The 21,024-nt window shown below is 57.7% G+C and overlaps 1 protein-coding gene across 1 annotated transcript in view; it reads right to left on the bottom strand.

The window, feature by feature from the left end:
* The window catches only part of SPTBN5 (spectrin beta, non-erythrocytic 5), a 45,316-nt gene extending 28,857 nt beyond the window's left edge, over positions 1–16,459 (bottom strand). The window contains exons 1-17 of the mRNA XM_055363477.2: positions 16,230–16,459; positions 15,842–16,009; positions 13,042–13,158; positions 10,879–11,036; positions 10,163–10,391; positions 8,686–9,317; positions 6,294–6,432; positions 5,942–6,174; positions 5,531–5,684; positions 5,215–5,415; positions 4,880–5,089; positions 3,993–4,178; positions 3,119–3,271; positions 2,674–2,804; positions 2,200–2,439; positions 1,282–1,569; positions 63–303 (exon numbers count right to left, since the gene is read on the bottom strand). Coding sequence (XP_055219452.2) covers positions 63–303; positions 1,282–1,569; positions 2,200–2,439; positions 2,674–2,804; positions 3,119–3,271; positions 3,993–4,178; positions 4,880–5,089; positions 5,215–5,415; positions 5,531–5,684; positions 5,942–6,174; positions 6,294–6,432; positions 8,686–9,317; positions 10,163–10,391; positions 10,879–11,036; positions 13,042–13,158; positions 15,842–16,009; positions 16,230–16,445 — 3,696 coding nt within the window. The 5' untranslated portion in view covers positions 16,446–16,459. The remainder of the gene's footprint in view (positions 1–62; positions 304–1,281; positions 1,570–2,199; positions 2,440–2,673; positions 2,805–3,118; positions 3,272–3,992; positions 4,179–4,879; positions 5,090–5,214; positions 5,416–5,530; positions 5,685–5,941; positions 6,175–6,293; positions 6,433–8,685; positions 9,318–10,162; positions 10,392–10,878; positions 11,037–13,041; positions 13,159–15,841; positions 16,010–16,229) is intronic.
* Positions 16,460–21,024: the final 4,565 nt, after the last annotated feature.

Genomic DNA, 21,024 nt, shown 5'->3' on the forward strand with positions numbered 1-21,024 from the left:
AAGGGATGAGCTCCCTCCAGTGATGGGGAGAGACAGCCTAGCTCCACATTCCTGCTCCATACCCCAAGGTTGTCCAGGTGCAGCCAGGCCTGGTGGTTGGCACAGGTGGCAGTGAAACCATCCACTTCTTGGCCAAACTTCTGCAGCTCCAGCCCCTCTTGCAGCCACTGCTGCCTCTGCTCCCACACAACCTTCAGCTCCTGGCCCTGCTGCCCCAGGAGCCTCAGAGTGTTGGCCACCTCTTGGGAGTCTGGGCAGTCCAAGGCTGCCATGGGCTGGCTCTGAGCGTCCAGCTGCTGCAGCCTGACCAGGATGACAGGCAGAGAGTCAAACCCCAGCAGGCTCCCTCGTCAGCCTCCTTCTCCTCTCACCTCCAGGGTTCACGCATCTTGGATCATGAATGAGACACTGAATGTGATAGGCCCAGCAGAGTGCTTAGGATGCATGGGTTCCCAAGCCCCCATCGGCTCCAGCCGGCCGTCCTTAAGTGTGGACTGCCAACGGCCGATGCCCGGCCTAGAGGACATGAGGAGGCAGCACAGTGTGAGAGAGAAAAATCACACAAGCCACAAAAGCACCTGACCGCAGGGCCACTGCAAGCCCCCATGGAGGCTTTGAACAATTAGAAAAGGTGCCCCTTTCAGCAGGTGGCTTGGTAACACCCTTGTGTGAATTAGAGCAAGGCTCCACTTCCTCTGAGCCGCTGCAGAACCAGGTACTGGAGTCTGGCAAGCTGAGGACCAGATGCAATTCAGTGCCCACTTGACCACCTGTCAAGTGCCCTCAGGAGGGGCACAGCCTGTGGACTGTCCCTGGTGGCCTTGCCTGCCTGCCAGCCCATAACATCATCCCTGCAGGAGGAGAGGCACCACCTTACTAAGGAGGTGGGGATCTCAGACCCGTGGGTGGGTCCTGAGCCATTCCACTTAGGGGCCACTGGGGTCCGTGTTACCAGGATGGCAGGGGAGGCTAGACGCCCTGACTGAAAGCAATGCATCGGGCCCACCTGGAGGGGGCCAGCCGGGCCTGAGCTGGAGAGAGCCTCCCAGGCAGCTCAGTGTCCTGGGTCTCTCCTCGAAGTGTACAGGCTGCCTGACCCAGTCCTAGATTATATCCTCCTCTGTGTAAACTTGCCTCAAGCAGCATGCCAGACACCAACCAGTCTGGGCCCCTCCCTGGGGAAATCATACTACTTCCCGCATGCTCTTTCTGGGCCTGAACCCAGAGCCCAGAGCCCTGGGCCCAGCCCAAAGTGCACCCCTTCTGCCCTCCTGTCCTGACCTCTCCTGCCACAGGTGGATCTCCTCCAGCAGGTCTTGGTGCTCCCTCAGCAGCCGCTGAGCCGAGGCCACATCCACCGACACCTCCTTGCTGCGCAGCTGAGCCTGGACACTCTCTGCCCACAGTAGCAGTTGCCGGCTCTCTTTCAGGAAGCTCTGCCGGGCCTGAGTCTCAGCCTGGCGCCGGGCCTGTTGGGCCACTTGTTCCTGTACTTGCTTCAGCAGCCCCTGCAGTGTCTCCACCTGTCCTTGCAGAGGCTGGCTCTCTGTGTAGCCTGACTCCTCGACCCTGGGAGACAGGGCGTGTTGCACAGTCAGTGCCCTGTCCTGGGCCTGGTGCCCCAGGCACATGTCTTCTCTCCAAACCTGCATCCCTCAGGGAGAGTGGTGGTGACTCTCAATGCCCACCCCACCCTTGACCTGGGGGCAGCAAGAACATAGGGCTCGCCAGGTGCAGTGGCTCAAGCCTGTAATCCCAGCACTTTGGGAGGCCGAGGCAGGCAGATCACGAGGTCAGGAGATCAAGACCATCCTGGCTAACATGGTGAAACCCCGTCTCTACTAAAAATACAAAAATTAGCCAGGCATGGTGGCGGGCGCCTGTAGTCCCAGCTACTCGGGAGGCTGAGGCAGGAGAATGGCGTGAACCCAGGAGGCTGAGCTTCCAGTGAGCCGAGATCACGCCACTGCACTCAGCCTGGGCAACAGAGCAAGACTCCGTCTCAAAAAGAAATAAAAAAACATAGAACTCTTCCTGTCCCCAGGAGCATTTTCTCCTGATCATCCCCCCATCTTTGCCACAGCCCTCCTACCTGTCCTCTCCCCATCCCAATTTCTGTCCCTTCCTCATTCCACTGCCCTGCCCACGCCTTCCCATGGTCCTCACTGCCTCCCAATGCCGCCACTGCGCTGGCCGTACTTTACGACCACACTTTGGAGGAAGTGGACCCTCCTCTCCAGCACCAGGGTCTTCTTCTGGGCCAGCTGCAGGGCGTGGCGGGTGTCCTCTGAGCTCCCTGGCTGCGGGGCCTCCAGCTGGAGGAGCACGTCTCGCAGCTGGACCTGTGTGGGTCCACACTCCTGCAGAAAACTGCACACTTCCACACTGTGTGCCAGCTGCACGGCCTTCTCCCTCTTCAGGGCCTCCAGCTGCTCCCACCTGGGCAGAGGGTACAAGGTTGTCTCCACAACAGGGACACCTCCCCATCCATCCTGGAGCCTTGGCCAGAGCCTCACATGACAGAAGCTGCCAGACTGGCTGCCCCTTGCCCCCTCCCTGTGCCTCGGACACGTCCAGCCTCTCCACCTGGCATGGCGGGAGGCAGGTGAGTCAGGCCCGGGCTGGGCACTGTGTCTGCCTGCCTCACCACCTGCACTCCTGCCTCATTCTCACCTCTGGCTCAGTTCCTCCTGCTGTCGTTGGATTTGTGTGGAGTTCCCAGGATATCTCTGCCTCAGTTGCTCAGCAGAGCTGCTGACCTCAGCCCAGAGGCCCTTTCCCACAGCCAGGGCAGTGAGGAAGTTCTAGGGAAAAGGAGGACCCAGCCCTCTTGGGGGACTTTTTCTCTTCCCACACTCCCCTCTAGCCTATGACGGACCTGAGTGGTGCTCTCTGCTACAGGGATGCCCACGCTGCCTGCCCCTGGCAAGACAGCCATCCGAGTCCTTAAGGGCCAGGAGGCCCTCGAAATTCAGGCCAGCTCTCTGCTCCCCTGTCCCAGGCAGGACGATAGTTAAATTGGAAAACTGAGTCACAGCAGCGGACCACAGGGAGGCAGGGGCAAGGCGAGGAGGAGGGGGCAAGGCGAGGAGGAGGTGCCAAGCTCCCAGGGCTGTACCTCATATTCGAGCTGCATGACCTCCAGGGTGTCAGCCTGGGGCTGCACCCTTTGGAGCAGCGCTGTCTGCTTCTCCAGCCACAACTGGAGCTCCCCACAGGAACTGCAGAAACCGAACAGGGCCATGGCCTCCTCCAACCGGGCCCTGCGGAGCTGGGGAGAGGTGGCCCAAGGCTGGGGTGAGGGTCAGGACCCCCAACAGGGCTCTCAGGGTGGGTCAAAGGGGTGCTCCTCCCCATCCCAGCCCACCAGCAGAGCCCAGGGTCAGGGCCAGAGGGGGTCCCTGCCTCACTGCTGGGCCCCACATCCTCTCTCAGAGCCCTCTTGGCACCACCTGGAGGGAGATGGCAAGGGCTTAGGGTAGGGTAAAGGGCACTGGCAGTGTGCTCCTGTCTGGCCTTGCCCTGCTGAAACCTCTCAGTGCCAGCCCTGCTCTAAGGTGAAATCCACGCCGCTCCCTCTGCCTGCTCCACCCCCACCTGCCTCTCTAGTGTCTCCTCTGGCCATGGCCTCCCCAGCGTCTGTGCTGCAGGCACCCGGGCCTTCGCTTCCTCCACTGGGCCCCCTTCCTACCTTTGCACAGGTCCTGGCCAGCACCCCTGGGTTTACCTGCTTTCTGTTTCTCATTCAAGCCTCAGCTTAAAAGTCCTTCCCTCCAACGTGCCTTCCCTGACCTCCAGCCTGACCTGGGCTACCTTCTCATGTGATCCCATCACACCTGCATCTAATGAGTTGTCTGACATCTTCTCAGCCATGATAAAAGCTCCTTGAGGCGAGGGAACATGTCAGTCACTGCCTTGTCCCCTGGGATCACTGCACAGGAGCTGCTGGCACAGGGTAAGGACTCGAGCATTTCTTGAAAAAGAAGTGTTACCTGTGCCAGGGCCCGCAGACTCTCATAGTCCTGACTCAAGTGGTCCTGTGTCTGGAGTATAGTGTTGGGATCAAAGTCAGGGTCAGGCTCAGCTGGGAGGGCCATCTTCCAGGCATCCCCAGGGCCAGGGTGGCAGGAAGCCTCACTCCTCAGGCTTTCTCCTGGAGGGCTCAGGGCAGAGTTCACCTGTGTGACAAAGGGCAGCGTGCCTAGAGGCAACCCCGTCAAGCAGCAGGGGCTTTGGCCAGGCCACCCCTACCTCCGTGCCCTGAGACCTGGAGGCCCTGAGCTGTAGCTCAAAGGGTGTGTGGGACATGGGTCTGCGGGACAGGAAGCTTCCTTGGGGCTGAGGGTCGAGGGGCCAAACATGAGCACAGGATCTGATGGCTTTGATTTCCACATCGTGTGCTGCATACACAGCTTCTTGAAAGAGGGCTGTGAGCCAAGCAATACGTGTTTTAAAGAACTTTGGGGGCTCAATGAACTGAGCAAGGGGTGTCAGAAGGCAGTCTGGGGCAGTGATGAGGCCACCCCAAACCAACAAGGCGGGCCAAGTCAGGAGAGACAGTCACTACTGGCCTGGGTGAAAGTGGAGGGGACCTTCCTGGAGGAAAGTGCTTAACAGTCTGAAACTGCCGGCAACATGAGCCAGTCCAAGCTGTATTTGGATGCCCTCGGTTGGCGTGGGCAGACAGGATTCCACTACTTCTGGGCTAGGTCAACAAGTGAGATGCCACTGAGGACTGGGGTGAGGGACATCTACACCCACGGGAAGGCCACGAATCCTGGGCCAGAGGCCACAAAGGCCCTCCCATTTTTGTCCTCTGTGTGGCCCAGCCGCGGTGGAGCAAGGGAGACCAGGCGCCCTTCCCTGTCCCCGTCCTCACCGTGAATAACGACGCCCGGGCCGAGGCCGCCCGCCCCTGCTCCTCCAGCCGCCGCAGCTCGGCCGCAAAGGCGCGCAGGACGCGCTCCAGCCGCACGTGGCGCCTCAGCAGGGTCTCGGCGGCCGCCTGGTCCTGACCGCAGGACGCTCTCTCCAGCGAGGATCGCTGCTCGCGCAGCCACGAAGCCGCCTCCGCCGCGTCCGCGAAGTACTGCGGGAGGGGGTCGGGGGTGGTGTGTGGGTGAAGGGGCGCGGCTGAGGGCGGGCAGGTGCTGGCACCCCCACCCGCGCCTCGCCGGGCCCCGCCCCCACCGCGCCCCCACCCCTCCCCACTACCTGCAGGACCAGCAGGGCTGTCTGCAGCCGTGCGCCCCGCCCCACCACCCGGGTCTGGAGCAGCTGCCACCCTCCCTGAACGGCCTCTGCCCGTTCCCCGGGATCCGGCTGCGTTGGGGGCCTGCGGGCGCTGAGGTCGCGTCCCCTCCGCACGAGATCTATGCACACGGCCTGGTGGCGGTGGACCTCAGCTTCCAGGGCCTAGCGGGGGGCAGAGCAGGGGGCTCAGTGAAGGCAGAACAGGGGAGGGGGCCGGGGGCCCGAGAGGGAAGGGCAAGGCGCTGGCGACCGGCGGGCGCGCTCGGGGAGCTGACACCTTGTGTTTCTGCAGGGCGCCTGCGATCTGGCTGAGATCCCGGCCCAGGGCCGCATTCCCCACCCGCTGTCCGCACTCCTTCAGCCAGGCTTCCTCCTCCTCACAGTTGCTCAGGAACTCTGCCCGCTGCAGGGTCTGCTCCAGCAGGGCCCGCCTGAGGGACAATAGGGGCCACCGAAGGACATGGGGAGTCGTGGGGCATGGGCAGTGGGTTCCCCTCCGGGGTTAGACGCTCCCCTTAGACAGGATTTTTCTTTTCCCTGGATGACTCAACAGGTGAGACGGAGGCTTTGGAAGTGAGGGTCAGTGTGGAGAAAACTGCCAGGCCAACAGTACTTTAACCCCGGCAGGAGATAATTTGGGTTACAGAAAAGCTCTGGGAAAGGTGGAAGAGTTGGGGCAGGCTCTTACCGGGCCCTGACAAGAGCCACCAGGCTCTGTTGGAGCTGGGCCAGTGTCCTGGCCTTGGCCTGCAGCACCTCCACACTGGTGCCCAGGGAGGAGTCCAGCTCTGCTGTCTGCTGAGCAAGATGGCTCACATGGGCTCCGTGGGCCGAGACTTGAGCCTCCAGCAGGTCATGCCTCTGCAGCATCTCCACTACTTCTGCCAGCTGCTGCCCACAGGCGGTGGACCTGGCCAGCCCCTGGCCAGAGATGATGGTCATTGCAGTGGTCCCAAGGTGCTGGGTCCCTCTGAGCACTGGCACTGGGGAAGTCCCCCACCCTGCTGTGTTTCCCAAGGGCCTGCTGGTCCAGTGCCCACCTGCAGCTCCTCCAGCTGGTGGGAGGCAGCCTCCACCTCCTGCAGCAGGCTCAGCACAGCCTGCATGTCTGCCACCTGCTTCCTCTGTCCCTGTAGATGCTGAAGGAGCCTCTGCCAGCGCACGGTAACTTCCCCCTGCCTAGAGGACATGAGAATAAGGGAGATCTCCTCTGGGTTGGGGCAGGGAAGCTACTTCAGGGTTCCTGGTCTGTGGTGGGGCTTGGCTGCCCTGGAGGAGTCTGACCTCCGTGGCTGGGGCAAGGTCTATGGACTCTGACAGCATCCTGGCAGGCGGTGGTAAGGGCAGTGTGTCCTACCTTTGGACACATGCAGAGAAGCCAGAAGGAGGGCCTGGAAGGATCAGGCCTTTGGGGCCCCCTAACTTGCATGCAGTCCCCATTTCAGTTGATGAAAACTCCATCATTCCAGGTGCCCAGACTAAAATCTTTTTTTTTTTTTTTTGAGACAGAATCTGCTCTGCCACCCAGACTAGAATCCAGTGGTGCAATCTTGGCTCACTGCAACCTCCACCTCCCGGGTTCAAGTGACTTTCCTGCCTCAGCCACCTGAGTAGCTGGGATTACAGGCATGGGCCACCATGCCCGGCTAATTTTTGTATTTTTATTTTTATTTTTTATTTTTTATTTATTTATTTTTGAGACGGAGTCTCACTCCTTCACCCAGGCTGGACTGCAGTGGCACGATCTCGGCTCACTGCCAGCTCCGCCTCCCAGGTTCACGCCATTCTCCTGCCTCAGCCTCCCGAGTAGCTGGGACTACAGGTGCCCGCCGCCACACCTGGCTAATCTTTTTGTATTTTTAGTAGAGACGGGGTTTCACTGTGTTAGCCAGGATGGTCTTGATCTCTTGACCTCGTGATCTGCCCGCCTCAGCCTCCCAAAGTGCTGGGATTACAGGCATGAGCCACTGCGCCCGGCCAATTTTTGTATTTTTAGTAGAGATGGGTTTCACCATGTTGGCCAGGATGGTCTTGAACTCCTGACCTCAGGTGATCCACCCGCCTTGGCCTCCCAAAGTGCTGAGATTACAGGCGTGAGCCACCAGGCCCGGCCTAACATCTTGATAACTCACTTTCTCACATGCCACATCTGATCTGTCTGCAAATTCTACTTGGCACTACCTGCAAAATCTATCCAGAACCCCACCCCTTGTCACCACTGCTGCTCCGTCCTGGATGACTGAAATAGCTTTGTAACTGGTCTCTCTGCTTCTGCCTTTGCCCCTTGGATCTATTCCCAACATGACATCCAGGTGAGCATCGCAAAACAAAAGTCAGATTGTGTCACTCGTCTGCTCCAGCCCTCCACTGATTTCCCATCATCTCTCTGAGTAAAAGCCAAATCGTTACTGTGCCCTGCAAGGCCTGACTTGACCTCCTTCCCTCCCCCGCCCATCACCCCTGTGCCCCCCTGACCTCAGCTCCTGCCACGTGTTCACTTTGGCCAACACTGGCCTCCAGGCTATTTTTCAAACCTGCCAGGCATGTGCTCGCCTAAAAGGACACTGCATTTGCCGTTTCCTCCGCCTAGAATACTCTGTCTCCCACGTCTGCATGGCCAGCTCCTCACTTCTTTCTGGTCTTTACTTAGAAGTCAACTTCCCAGTGAATCCCCTCTAGCCACTCAAACTTAGCACCTCATATTCATTCCCCTATCCTCCTTTATTGTTATTATTTTTGGAGATGGAGTCTCACTCTGTCGCCCAGGCTGGAGTGCAATGGCACCATCTCTGCTCACTGCAACCTCTGCCTCCTGGGTTCAAGCGATTCTCCTGCCTCAGCCTCCCGAGTAGCTGAGATTACAGGCGCCCGCCACCACGCCTGGCTAATTTTTGTATTTTTTAGTGGAAACGGGGTTTTGCCATGTTGGCTAGGCTGTCTTGAGCTCCTGACCTCAGGTCATCCACCTGCTACGGCCTCCCAATGTGCTGGGATTACAGGCGTGAGCCACCGCGCCTGGCCTCTCCTTTATTATTATTATTTTTATTACCACATGCTATGAATTTTTCTTATTTGTCTGTTTTCCTTAGTAGTGTGTAAGTTCATGAGGGAAGGAATTTTTGTTTCTTCTCTTCTCTACTAAATCTCCAGCACCTAGCACAGTGTGTGGGACATAGTAGACACTCAAAAAATTCTTGTTTAGTGGATGAATCAGAGGCTACCTAGAAAGTGAAAGTGCTTTACCAATAGGAATGAATTACTGATGGTGGGCTTGCAAGCATCACTGGGAGATAGATCTTTGTAGAGGGAGCCCTGAACCCATAAATCATCCCTCTCCTCTCTGGCAAAGAATGGGCACATGACATGGAAGGATGGGGGTGTGGTAGGACAGCCTCAGCCAGCTGTGGGGAGAGTTCATGTGCTGGGGCTCACCTGCGGGCCACATCTGCCCAGCTGTGGTACTGCTCCTGCTGGAGGATGTCTGCGATCTCAGCCAGGGCCTGGAAGCGCCCCTCCTGGGGCAGGATGCCAGCCTCCAGCATGCCCAGCCTCTGGACGGCTGCCTCCACTGTGGCCAGGCTGGCTGGAGGGGCTCTGGCCTGGTCTAGCACCTGCTCTGCATCCTTAAGGAAACTCTCCCGGAGGGCTGCCTTGCGCTGGAAGCGCCGGGCCAGGGTTTCTAGCCGCTCCAGCTGCAGTAGCCTCTGCTGCAGGGCCTGGCTCCCTGCAGCCTCTGCCCACTCCAGCCCTGCCCAGCACTGGGACAGCTCTGCAAGGCCCAGGCCCTCATGAGGCAGGAAGGGTCTGCGGTTCTGGGCTTGGAGTGCTGTCTGTAGCCGGAAGAGCAGGGCCTCTGCGACCCCTCGCTGCTGTAGCCGGGGTGGCTTCTCCTGGGTGCGGAAGATGGTGAATGCTGCCAGTAGCTGCCGCATGGCGGGCAGCGAGTCTGGAAAATCCCGCGCCTCCAGCTGCACCTGCTTCTCTGCAATCCAGCGTAGAAGGTCGGCCACCAGCTGCTCGTACTGGGTCTGCAGCAGCTCTGTCTCCTGGAGCTGAAGCAGGATCTGGTGGAGGGCATAGGAAGGGGTCAGGGTCCTTCTCAGGGCAGGCCCTGGAATGGGCACTGAGTGCCAGCCAGAGTTCCCCAGGTGGGCTGTAGCTACTTCTCTGAGCCAAAGATGCTTTGAAGTGGTGGTACCCCCACCCCAGAGAACTGGGTTTGCTTGGATTGCACACTGAGACCCAGGAGCTTGGGGACCCTCTCCATGACTGAGGGTGAGGCTATCCTGCCTTCCTCCTCTTGTTTTACCCATTTGGCCTCACTGGTGGGGTTGAGGCCCTTCAGGCTGCTGTTCTTTTTCTAGGCCGCCTTTCCCTTCCGTGAGCCTCCTACCCCATAAAGCAGCTCACAGCCCTTGGCCTGTGTCACCCCCACCCACACCCCAATGAGATACCCACCTTGAGAAGAGCACTTCCAGGCCTCAGCCTCTGCCATCGTGTCCAGAGAGTAAGGAAGCCCCCCAAAAACATGAACTCTGCGTAGCCCCCGCTGGCAGAGCCTTTTCTGTGCCTGTCCTTGCAGAATCCTGGCTCTCTAAGCCTTTTAATCCCATTAGAAGCTTAATAGCCCGAGAGTCGGGCAGAAGGGGGAGGCCCAGGAAGGGCCATTCCTCCCCTGGCTTCCCCTGTATACCAGCCACCGTGCTGGGCCCATTACCCATGCTCCCTGGAACACTCACAAGGGCCTTCTGTTATCCAGGCATCATCATCTCCATGTGATAGAGGGTGCACAGTGAAGTTGGGTGACTTGGCCAAGGCCACACAGCTAGTACGTGGCAGGGCAGGCTTCACGCTTAGGCCTGTCTGCCTCTGGAGCCCTTGCTCTCCCCACCCCTCCTTTCTCCCCCACCTTAGTGAGTCTCCTCTGGACAGTCTGCCCCTGATGCAGGCGGGAGCAGTAGTGGTAGTAGAGGGAGACGTAGGTCATGATAGAGCGCTCATCTGGCTGTGCGGCTGCCACGTCCTCGGGGTCCAGCAGCTGAGCGATGCCCAGCTCCTGCTCAGCCACCAGGAAAGCAAAAGCAAGGTTGTGCAGTGGGCGGTCTGGACGCAGGGAGCCGTAGTCCAACAGGTCTGGCCTGGACAGACAGTGAGAAGGGCTCTTCACCAGCAGGAACCTACTGCTTTCCTTTAAGTAGATTCTTAAATGCACTCATGCTCCTATTGGCCATTCACATCTTCTTGTGAATTCATTTTCCCGACAGTTATCTGAGGCCCTGTTGAAGGAGGAGGACTCTGACGGAGAAAGAGGAGAGTTCATTCGGCACAGGGACCAGGCTGGGGGGCTGGAGGAATCTCCAAAGGGCAGGTGCTGCCAGGGTGTAGAACATGAATAGAATTGAGGGGCACAGAAAGTGGAGAAGGCTGGGGTCAAAGGTAAACTTGGCCAATCTCATGGCATTGTCTAGGGAAGGGAAAGGGGCTAACCCATCAGCCCTTTCTACATCTGTGTCCACTTTCCCTCCTTCAAGCCTAGGGATGTGGGAGAACGGGTGGGCTGAGGACCCAAACCCAGGAGCTGTTGGCTCAGTGGGCGGAGGCCTCCTGACAAGGGTGGGGTCACACCTGTGGGCATGGATGAGGGCATTGAAGCCCAGCCCATCGCTCCAGCTTCGGGAGAAATCTGTAATGTTCACGTTGGTGTAGCTGGCCGTCTTCCGCTGGCACCAGACCAGCAGGGCTTCCTTGGTGGACAGCAGGGCTGCGCTGGCCCCAAACTCCTCCTGGCGGAACAGGGCAGCAGGGTCACCATGCGGGGACGGGGTGGGGAGGCAGAGAGTCTGCAGGCTGTGGGAGAGGCAGGCTGGCCACAGCAGGATCCTGCTCCTCCCTGGCCCGGGGCCAGTGTGACTCTCCTCTCTTCAGAGTATCTGATTTTGCCCAATTTCATCCACGGTGGGCAAGGATTGGGGGTGAGAGTGACTGGCCTTCCAAAGAAGTGGAGCAAGGGAAAAGCCGTCACTGCAGAGGCGCTGGCTTTGCGTCACCACAGGTGACCACACAGCAACAGCTCCCGTTTTCTGAGCCCTTCTGATGGGCCAGGTGCTGTGCTAACTGACCTAGGCTCATGGGATTGTGGCTGGGCTTCATGAAACTGGGTCCCGTCACTGCAGGCTTTCTGTGAGCCAGGCCCGATGTTATGGGCTGGAGTGCAGTGGCACGATCTCGGCTCATTGCAACCTCTGCCTCCCAGGTTCAAGCAATTCTCCTGCCTCAGCCTCCTGAGTAACTGGGACTACATGGAGGCACCACTATGCCCAGCTAATTTTTTGTATTTTAGTTGGAACGGGGTTTCACTATGTTGGCCAGGCTGGTCTCAAACTCCTGACCTCAAATAATCTGCCTGCCTTGGCCTCCCAAAGTGCTGGAATTACAGGTGTTAGCCACCATGCCCAGCCTCACTTCCTGTTTATAAACTCAAAATATCAAGGCTCAGCAGGCTGCACTTCCCCTGCCCTCTGGGCCCCAGAGCTTGGGTAGGAAGGACGTGCATGGTGCCCACATGAGGGGGAGTGGAGTCTCGAGGCCCTGGGCCCCAGCGAAGTCAGGCCCCAGTACCCTGCATGGTGGGGCCAGGCTGGCAGACGGAACTAAGGAAAATGCTGGGATGGCTTGTGAGGGATCGGGGCTAGCCTGAGCCCAAACACATCTGACTCAGCAGGGAGCAGGGCCGGAGGGGGCTGCAGACAGACAGAGACGGTGCTGGTCAGGGAGGATGCCCACCTGCTGCTCCCAAGGGCCTGGGCTGCAGGGGACACCTGAAACTGGCCAGGGGCCTGAGGAGGTGAGTGTGGCTTCCTGAAAGGGCTTGAGGTCAGTTAGAAATTCATCTGTCCCTTCAGCCTTCAAATAGATGCTCAGCCTGCAGACACACAAGACCCCTGCTCTCCTGGGGCTCAGGCCCTGAGTTTCCAGGCCATCCATCCTGGACTTCTGCCAGATCTCTGGCTTCTTTTCATGAGGGTTTCATTCTCCAGGTTGGCTTTCCTTACCTACTAGAATTGAGTTTTAGGTGGCATTTTGGAAATCATAAAACTATGAAAAAGTATAAGTATAAGGACTCTTTCTTTTTTTTTGAGACACGGTCTCACTCTGTGACCCAGGCTGGAGTGTAGTGGTATGATCTCGGCTCATCACACCCTCAACATCCTGGGCTCAGGTTAGCTTCCCACCTGAGCCCTCCCGAGAGCTGGGACTACAGGCATGTGCCACAAAGAGTTTATAGTCTTTCTGATCCAGTGTGGGGGAAAGAGGTGGAATGGAGGAAGCTGGGGACCATGAAAGAAATGCTGTATCTTTGGTCCGTAGGGTGCCAGGGACTTTGTAAACCTCCAGAGCTGGGACTCCCTCCACACATTTCATTTTTCCCAACAGTACATTGTGGTGTAATGGAAGTTACAGAGCCTCAGTGCCAAGTGGGGAGCACCACACAAGGGTCAAAGAGGGTGCTGGGCAGTGACCCTGAACCCCCCCTAGTGAATGACTTGCCCAGACCTGATTTGAAGCCCATGGCCCTGGCCCTCACTTTAGCATATTACAATGTTACAATATCTCTGGTATCCTGGGTTCTTCACCCATGGTTGGAGAGTGAATATGGACTTTGCAGTTTCCAGGATCTCCTATGGGGATCATAAAAGTTGTGTGGAACTTATGAGTCCCCAGGGGTCTGAGGTGAGGCCAGGGCTGGGCTGGGTCACCAGGTGCTGGGTGCTGGGGACTGAGCCATACCTTGTCCAAGGAGATGTGGGAGATCTGGAAACGCAGAATGATGACCCAGATGAGTCCCAGGATGAGTGTCTGGTCTCCGTCCACGATGTTCTCTGGCCCGATGAGTGGTACTGGCACCTGTGGGCACAGTTGGCTGGGCTAAGCCATGAAGCCCATGTCCAGAGAGGACTCAGTCACCAAAAGCTTAGGGGGCCAGCTGTGGGATGGGAGGGTCCTGGAATCTATCCTGCCCCAGCTGGGAGTTCCCTCAGGGAGAAGCAGGCAGGGGATAAGTCCAGGAAAGCAAAGGCTTCCTGCCTGGTTGGAGCCATGGCCTCAAGCCCACCTGGGTGAAGCCCCAACCTGGTGAACTGGGCTGGGCCCCCAGAGCAGGAGGACTCCCTGTGTGTGGGCTACAGGTAGACCTGGGCCAAGATCAGTGGTTCAGCTGCAGGGTTTGGAAATGAGGGGTCATAACAGTCAATGTGTGAGCCCAACAGACAATTGCAACTGTCTGCCTCCATCTCCCAGGGTGTCCTGGGATCTTCAGGGGGTGGCTGGGTCCCTGGGCTCACACCCAAATCTCAGCCCTCTTCTTCTGTTCCAGCTCCAACAGGGCCAGCTATAAATCCAGATTCCCAGGCTCCACCCAGTCAGACTGTCTTGGGCCAGAGCCTGGGAATTTGCACTTGAACAACACCTTGGGTGGCTCTTAGGTACACCAAAGTTGAGACTCCTCTGCCCTACATCCTGCCATTTGGACAGGGAGGATGGGTGAGTCAAGGGGAGAAGCCCTGCAGGGTCTGGCCCCCAGACCCCTCTGACTCCATCTTCCACCCTGTGGAATCACATAGCTCCAAGGCCCATGGGATTCTTGTAGTTCCGTGGAATTCTAAGCACAGGACTTCAGGCCTTTGCAGGGCCGTGCCTGCTGTCTGAAAGTATTCTCCCAGGTATCTGCATGGCTATTCACCTCCCTGCCTTTAACTCTTCACTCAGATGTTGCCTAGCCTGACCACTTTATTTAACACAGAAACTTAAGGACTATTTCTCCCACCCAAATACACACTCTCGACCCCTTGCCCTGCTCAAGTGAGGATCTTGGCTTTGTTTTCTGGTGTATCCTAGGGGAGTGGCACACAGCAGGGAATCGATCAGTAAGTACTGAATGGAGAAAGAAAAGGAGTGAGACTTTCCATAAGACCTGAAGGGCAACTGGCTTCAGCCGGCCACTACTAGCCCTGTGGGAGGAGCTGTAATCCTGGGTGTCCCCCTAGGTAAACTTTGGTATATCTGGCTGGCCTCTAAAGGATCCCACCCATGCTCCTGGGGTGGATTCCACCTGCCATGTCAATCACCCTGGCTTAGAGTTGGAGCCTCTGGTGAGTGGGGTGTTTGTCTGCTCCTCCCAGCTCCTGAGAGCCTATCCTCCTGACTTCCTATTGAGCGATGTCACGCTGGTGGCTAAAACTCACTGTGATGGGGGTATTAACGCCATAGGATCAGCGAATATGGCACACTGGAGTTTTTATTTCCCCCAGAGAATCATTTGTTAAACATTTACCAGCACACCGCTGATCTGGGTTCAATGAATCTGTCTCCCATTGAAGCCAGGTGCCTTGAGGTGGGGGTCTGGGCTTTGCTTAGTGTAGCCCAGCGCCTGCATGGAATGCCCAGGGCATGGGAGCATCTCCATAAGCAAGTGCATCCCTCATTCTGCCACAAATTCCCTGTGTGTTTGCGGCAAGTCCGTCATCCTTTCTAGACCACAGTTGCCTCCTATGTGTATGGAGACAAGGATGTCACCCTCACAGATATCAGTGACATGCTGTATATTAAAGCTTGGGGAGAGCTGCAACGCCTCTGACAAAGGCTGTGGGGTTTACACCCTTCCCCGGTTCCTGGAGGGGAGATGACTGGCTCACAGGGTCATTGTCCCTGGATCAACTAGGGCCCAGCATTCTACAGCTGGCAGCGTTCTGCTCTTGCACCTGCTCAGGACAGCAGTCACTCCCCTTCCCTTTGCTTGGGCTTCTCCCCTCCCTGGCTTTCCTCCAACACACCCCAGGAGGCTGGATGTAAGCTCCACTCCAGGATATAGTGATAGGCACACACAGTCAGGCTCCATTCAGCCAGGCCCAGCTCAGTGACTTCACAGCCTCCAGGGACAGCCACCTCCAGGAGCCCTTGGCCTTCACAGTTCCCGGTTTCCAATGATCCCTTTGCCCCACCCCACCCCTGCACCAGCCCCTCACCCTGGCCATGAGGGTCCCTCTGTCCCTGGAGCTCTGGCCTCCTTTTAGCGCCCATCTCCTTGGCCTGTCCCTTTCTTTCAGGTGACTCAGCCTCCCCCCATTTGCTGAGGCCTCCTCCCTCCTTCTCCAAGACAGGCCCTGCTCCTCTTCCCCACCTGCCATCTTAGTCCCACATCTGGGCTCTGTTGGCCGGTTAACCATCGATCTTGCCTGGTAAATAATTCAGGGCCTCTGTTTCCTCATCTGTGAAATGAAAAGCCTAAGAGAACACTAAGATTCTTTTGGCCTAGAATCCTGTGAGTCTCTCTTATGACAGACAGTGACATTTTCCACCCCAGTAGGGACCTGGATTGCTACTGCCATGGCCAGCTGGGTGCTCTCCAAGTCAGGGGTGCTGTGTGAGGAGGGCTTGGCTTCTGCTCCTCTGTGTCCCAGCCACTCCTGTACTCAGGCCCCAGCTCCTCTGCTCTGCCCTGTGGCCTGGCGCAGGAAAGGTGACCCAGTAGTTCAGCCTGTCCCAGCTGCCTGCCCCAGCACCATCCCAGACCCCTTTCCCTGGGGCCCACCTTGGCCCTAAGGAAGGCCAGAGCTCGGCTGCTATTCTCCAGGAAGTGCACACGCAGGCGGCCCCGGCTGGGGGGTGGCAGGGTCTCCCCTGAGATGAGCTCCAGCAGCCGCAGGAGGTGGATGCCGTCGGCCAGCTCTGTGTACAGGTTCCGGATCTTGATGCCCGCCTGGGGAGGGGACAGGGGTAGGTATGGGGTCAGCCCAGCCTCACCTGTCCTCCCATCCTGGGACCTGAGAGGTACGACCCAGAGCAGCTGCTTTGGAAGAAGGAGCTCTGGCCTCAGCTTGGCCTCAGGCAGATGACCCCACAGCTCACCCCGGAGGCCCACTGGCCAGAGCTGGGGGTGTGGTATGGGTGGGCTGTGGGTCACAGCTGGCTATACTCACCTGGCCGCACTGGAAGACGTTATTGATCCACTTGGTGAAAGTCTTCTCCTGCATCTGCATGTGCCGGGCCTGTAGCTTGCGAATGTGGCCCGTCTCGTACTGAGAGTCCATGGTGAGACTTGGAATGGGCGGGACCCGGAGTTCTGTGCTGGGCCTCCTGCTGCGGTGTCCTGCAGCCCCGAGGAGCTCCCGGGGACTGTGGGGCTGACCAGCCATCAGCCCTGCAGACTTTGGGGATGAGGAGCTGCTGGATGGCTCCCTAAACCTAGAGGGCATGCAGATTAGGGGATGATGTGAATGGAGATGGCCCCTCTGCCAGGGGCCTGGGGTCCCGCCTTGCCAGACTGTCCTCACATTTCATGGGGGTTGCAGCTTGGAGCCCAGCCAGGTAAGGGCCAGTGCTTCTGGTCCCCTGTGCTTGAATGACCCAAGGCCCCCTTTGCCCTACCCCACCTTCCAGATTCTTCTTCTCAGAGCCCCTGCTGCCAGGTCCCTCCACCACAGTGACTGGGACAGGTGGAAGGAAGACAGGAAACTGCTTACCTTGGTGATGCCTGGGTCCCACAGAGACGGCTCTGCTGGACGGATGGAGATGGCAGATAGCAGGGGCTGCTTACCTTGGTGATGCCTGGGTCCCACAGAGGCGGCCCAGCTGGACGGATGGAGATGGCAGATAGCAGGGGCTGTGCAGGGAGGGAGAGGGACATCAGGAGAGGCCAAGGCTGGAGCAGGGCCGCACCACAGCCCTCCCCTTGAGCCAGCGTGCTGGGGTGACGGCACACAGGCGGCATTGTCCTCCCACCTGCCACAGGGCGTGGCCCAGACAGGGAGGGGGTGGTTCAGGAATGCTCCAGGGCCATTGCCAGATGATCTCCTCCTTCATCAACCTCCCTTCCCCGCCAGCAACTTCCCCAACTCCAGGTGGGGGTCCTGGCTCCCAGGACGCAGAGGCCCATGGAGCGGTCCTGCCACCGCATGGGGTGCTGCAGTCTGCGTAGGAGGCACCAAAGGGCAGAGCCTCTGTGGGAAGCCTGTGGATGCACTTCCCAATCTGAGACTGCCCTCTGTACCCTCATGGGGCCTCTCTGTGAGCACCCAGGGCGAGGGGATGAGGGAGCGTCCTGGGCCGTGGTCTTCTCATTCACCCCCCAGGGAACAGCCCATAGACTGAGGGCCTCACAGACCCTGGGCTTGGCTTTCCAGGCCCTGCCAGAGTGCAGCCTGCCTAGCCCGGGGCTGAAGGGTAGGCTCCCTGGAGGAAGGGGCGACCTGGAACCGCGAGGGCTGTGGAGTCTCCTCCAAAATTAGAGACACGGTGTTAACTCTGGGCTCCACAGAGCTGGCCGTGGCCCGGGGCTTGGAGGCAGGGGTGCAGAGGGAGCTGGTGGGCGCCTATCCCTTCCTCCCTGAGCAGCCGTGGACTACATGCCAGAGTGAAGGCGAGTTCCAATTCTGGGGGTCTCGCCCGCCTCTGGCTAAACTCAGGGTAGCAGTGTGGGCTGGGGTGTCTGTGTGTAGGTGTCTTCCAGCAGCCCTGGAGCCTCTGAAGCGACAGCCCGCTCCTCAGGGAGGCGCTCCTGGCAGCCACAGCCCACAGCACGACAGCCGCTCAGCGCGCCCTTGAGAGCTGGGCTAGGGATGAGTCACACTCGAACCGCCTGGGCCCACTGCAGGCAGTCAGGGGTGACGCTGAGAGGTGCCGTGGTCTCGGGTGGGGTGCGGCTTCCTGCATCTGAGAGACGCTTCCTCTCCTGCTGTCCTCTCCCTGCCAGGCCCCTTCTGCACCGGCTGGCTTCCAGACACCCTGCGTTCCTCCCTTGCTTGCAGCAGTTGCTGTGGTGGTCCTCCCGTGCACCCCCACTTCTGCCCTCACTGCCCCTGGGGGTCATCACGGACCCCCTAACTCGGCATCCTGGGCACCACCACCCCGCACCTTTCCACAGTGCAGCTCTGCTCACGCCTGTGAAGCCTCCCACAGCCTGGGAAGGAAAACCCAGACTTGCCAGACCTTGCCTCAGCCAGGCCTTTGAAGCCCGCCAGCTTACCTAACCAGGCTAGTCTGCCCCCCTCACTCTGGGTGCTCTCCATGGGCCACTCACCATTTCCTGAGCAGGACCAGAGCTCTCCTGCCCCAAGGCTGGGCTTCAGCTGTTCTTTCAGCTTCGAACGTCCTTTCCCACTCTCCATCATCCACATTCACCTATCCTGCCTGCCCCAGTTAAAATCCTGTTTCTTCTAGGAAGTCCCTCATCCCACCCGCTTACCCCAGGGAGACTGAGCTTGTTCCTTCTCCTAGTAAGACCCTCAGCCCATGGAGTCCTGTGTGATGTTGTGAGCGTGGGAGGACAGACTGAACTGCTCGGCCCGTGGAGTCCTGTGTGATGTTGTGAGCGGGGATGACAGACTGAACTGCGTGGTGCTTCGCACATAGACCTCAACAAGGATTGGCATTTTGAAGCTGTTGGCGGGGGCTGTGGACTGCTTTTCTTCCTTTCTAGCTCAACGGCAGCTGAAGCCACTACATACAATGCAAGGACTGGCTCCTGTTTGGCCGCGACTGATTGCAGCCCCTGGTGAAATGAGAACCCTGTGGGTCGGAACAAAGTTTGGATTATTTATGTTGCAAGTAACTAAAATCTCACGTGAAACTGGTTTAAACATTATATTTTTATTATTTATTTATTTGCTTATTTATTTATTTATATTTCTTTTTTAGAGACAGGGTCTTCTTAGGTTGCCCAGGCTGGTCTTGAACTCCTGGCCTCAACGATCTTCCCACTTCAGCCTCCTGCGTTGCTGGGATTATAGGTGTGAGCCACCATGCCTGGCTTACACAGTATAAAGGGAATGCATTGGCTCACACAGTGGAAAAAAATATCTAGTAGGAATAGGACTTCAGGTGAGGTTTGATCCAGCAGCTCAAATGTTGTCACCACAGGCCTGGATTCCTCTGGCCTTTCTCAAGGTCTCTTTCATTTTCATGCTGCACAAGATGGCTTCTGCCAGGCTGACCTCCCTCCCCTGACCCCAGCAGCTCTGGACACCCCTCTCAATGCCATTTATATTGTTGCATCAATAGGCTCATTTCTATATACTGCAAGGTTCAGAGAAGACAGAGTATCTCTCTCAAGAGTTCTAACAGAAGTCTGGGGGTCCTGGCTCTCATAGGCTTGAATAGGGCCACATGTCCATTCCTGAGCCAATATTTGTGACCAGGGGGATGTGGTCAATCTCATCCAAACCTCACTTGAAGTGAGGGTGGGAGGAGGAGTGCTCTGCAAGGAGACCCTAGGTCTGGACCACCAAAAAGGTAGATGGGTTGGTGGGAAAAGCCAGATGCCTGCTATGGTAGTGGGCGGGGGGAGGGCACACTGGCAAGGTACAGCAAGAGGCAGGGGCAGTGCTGGACAGGCAGGGGCTCCTCCCTAGCACGACTGGAGAAAGGACTCCTGTGAAGCGGTCACCTCCATGAGTCCCTCCTGTCCTGGCTTCCAGCCACTCTGAAGTGGGGCTTTTGTCCACAGACCTGGCCTCTGCCGCCTACCCTCTTCTGTCCCCACCTGATGGGGCCGCTTTCCTTCTGAAGCAGCTGCATTTTGGGTTTCTCTCCACAGGAAGAGTTGGGGCTCACAGGCACACCCTCTCCCTAACTCTTCTCCCCCAGTTCAAACTGGATCCAGGGATCCACACTCTGCTTCGAGAGGCCAGCACGCAGCCACTGGAAAATGAGCCAGTGGGAGAGGGCAGCTCCATGTTTATTGATCAGCAGACTGTGTCTTTTTGTTTGAAACTTCTAAATAAGATTACAAAAAGAAAAAAAAATAGAAGCATTGCATATTAACTGCATTGGTTAACCAACATTGGAACCCAATACTCTTGTATTAGGCCCACATTTACCTGAGTAAACTCAGTGGTTTTCTGTCCTAAGCATGCTTGCCTGCTACATCCCATGGAGGAAATAAACAGTGAAACACTTTCCTCATCTTCAAGGCAATTGTCTCAGGCATCCTCCAGGCATCATGAAGGAGGGTGAGCGAGGGTGCGAGGTGGAAAGGTCCAGGCCGCGGCTGTGACTCCCGCGGGTGAACCACAGCTCCACAGCCCCAAATCCAAAGATGCTCTTGCTGCAGCACGACAAGTGTTCAAAAGAGAACCAGGCCCAGCCCCGGAGAGAGGAAAGCCAAAAGCCAACTGAATGAATGACCCTCCCCCAGAAGAGCAACCCTGCCCCCAGGCCATCCAAGTGCGGAGAGTTGAGAAAAGAATTGCCAGACGCTGCAGGGCTGGAGCAGGAGGCGGAAGCAGGTTGGAAGGCTGTTGTGCGCCACCCCTCCCTGGGAGCTGGGGAGATTCCCAAGTCTTAGTGCAGTGTTTCTCTACAAATGGGGTCAGGAGACCCTCACTGGCAGGCTGACAACTTGGAAGCAGACTGTGGGAGCATTAGGCTGGAGTTTTCATTTTCCCTTTAAACTCAAGACCGGAAGGCTTGTGTTATGCGATACCATATGCTGTGTAGAAAACAGGGCCTCAGCTTCTTAGATGTTGTAGTTCTAGAGTTTAGGTACTTCCACCCTCTCTCCTATACATAAACACTGCGGAAGAGGTTCTTTGAAAATTGGGGTGGTGCAGGAAGGGCAACAGTGACGGTGAGCAGGCCCCAGGGTCGGCCCTGCCGCCCTGCCGTGTGGGGTAGGGAGACAGCTGGTGGTGTGGACACATTCATAGAACTTTGCACTGGTCCTGGGAAGATACAAGTCCTCACTTGGTCGCCATCCCTCATATTTTCTAGTGTTTT

The sequence above is a fragment of the Gorilla gorilla genome, chromosome 16, assembly GCF_029281585.2.
Source record: "Gorilla gorilla gorilla isolate KB3781 chromosome 16, NHGRI_mGorGor1-v2.1_pri, whole genome shotgun sequence".
In the NCBI taxonomy this organism is placed as follows: domain Eukaryota; kingdom Metazoa; phylum Chordata; class Mammalia; order Primates; family Hominidae; genus Gorilla; species Gorilla gorilla.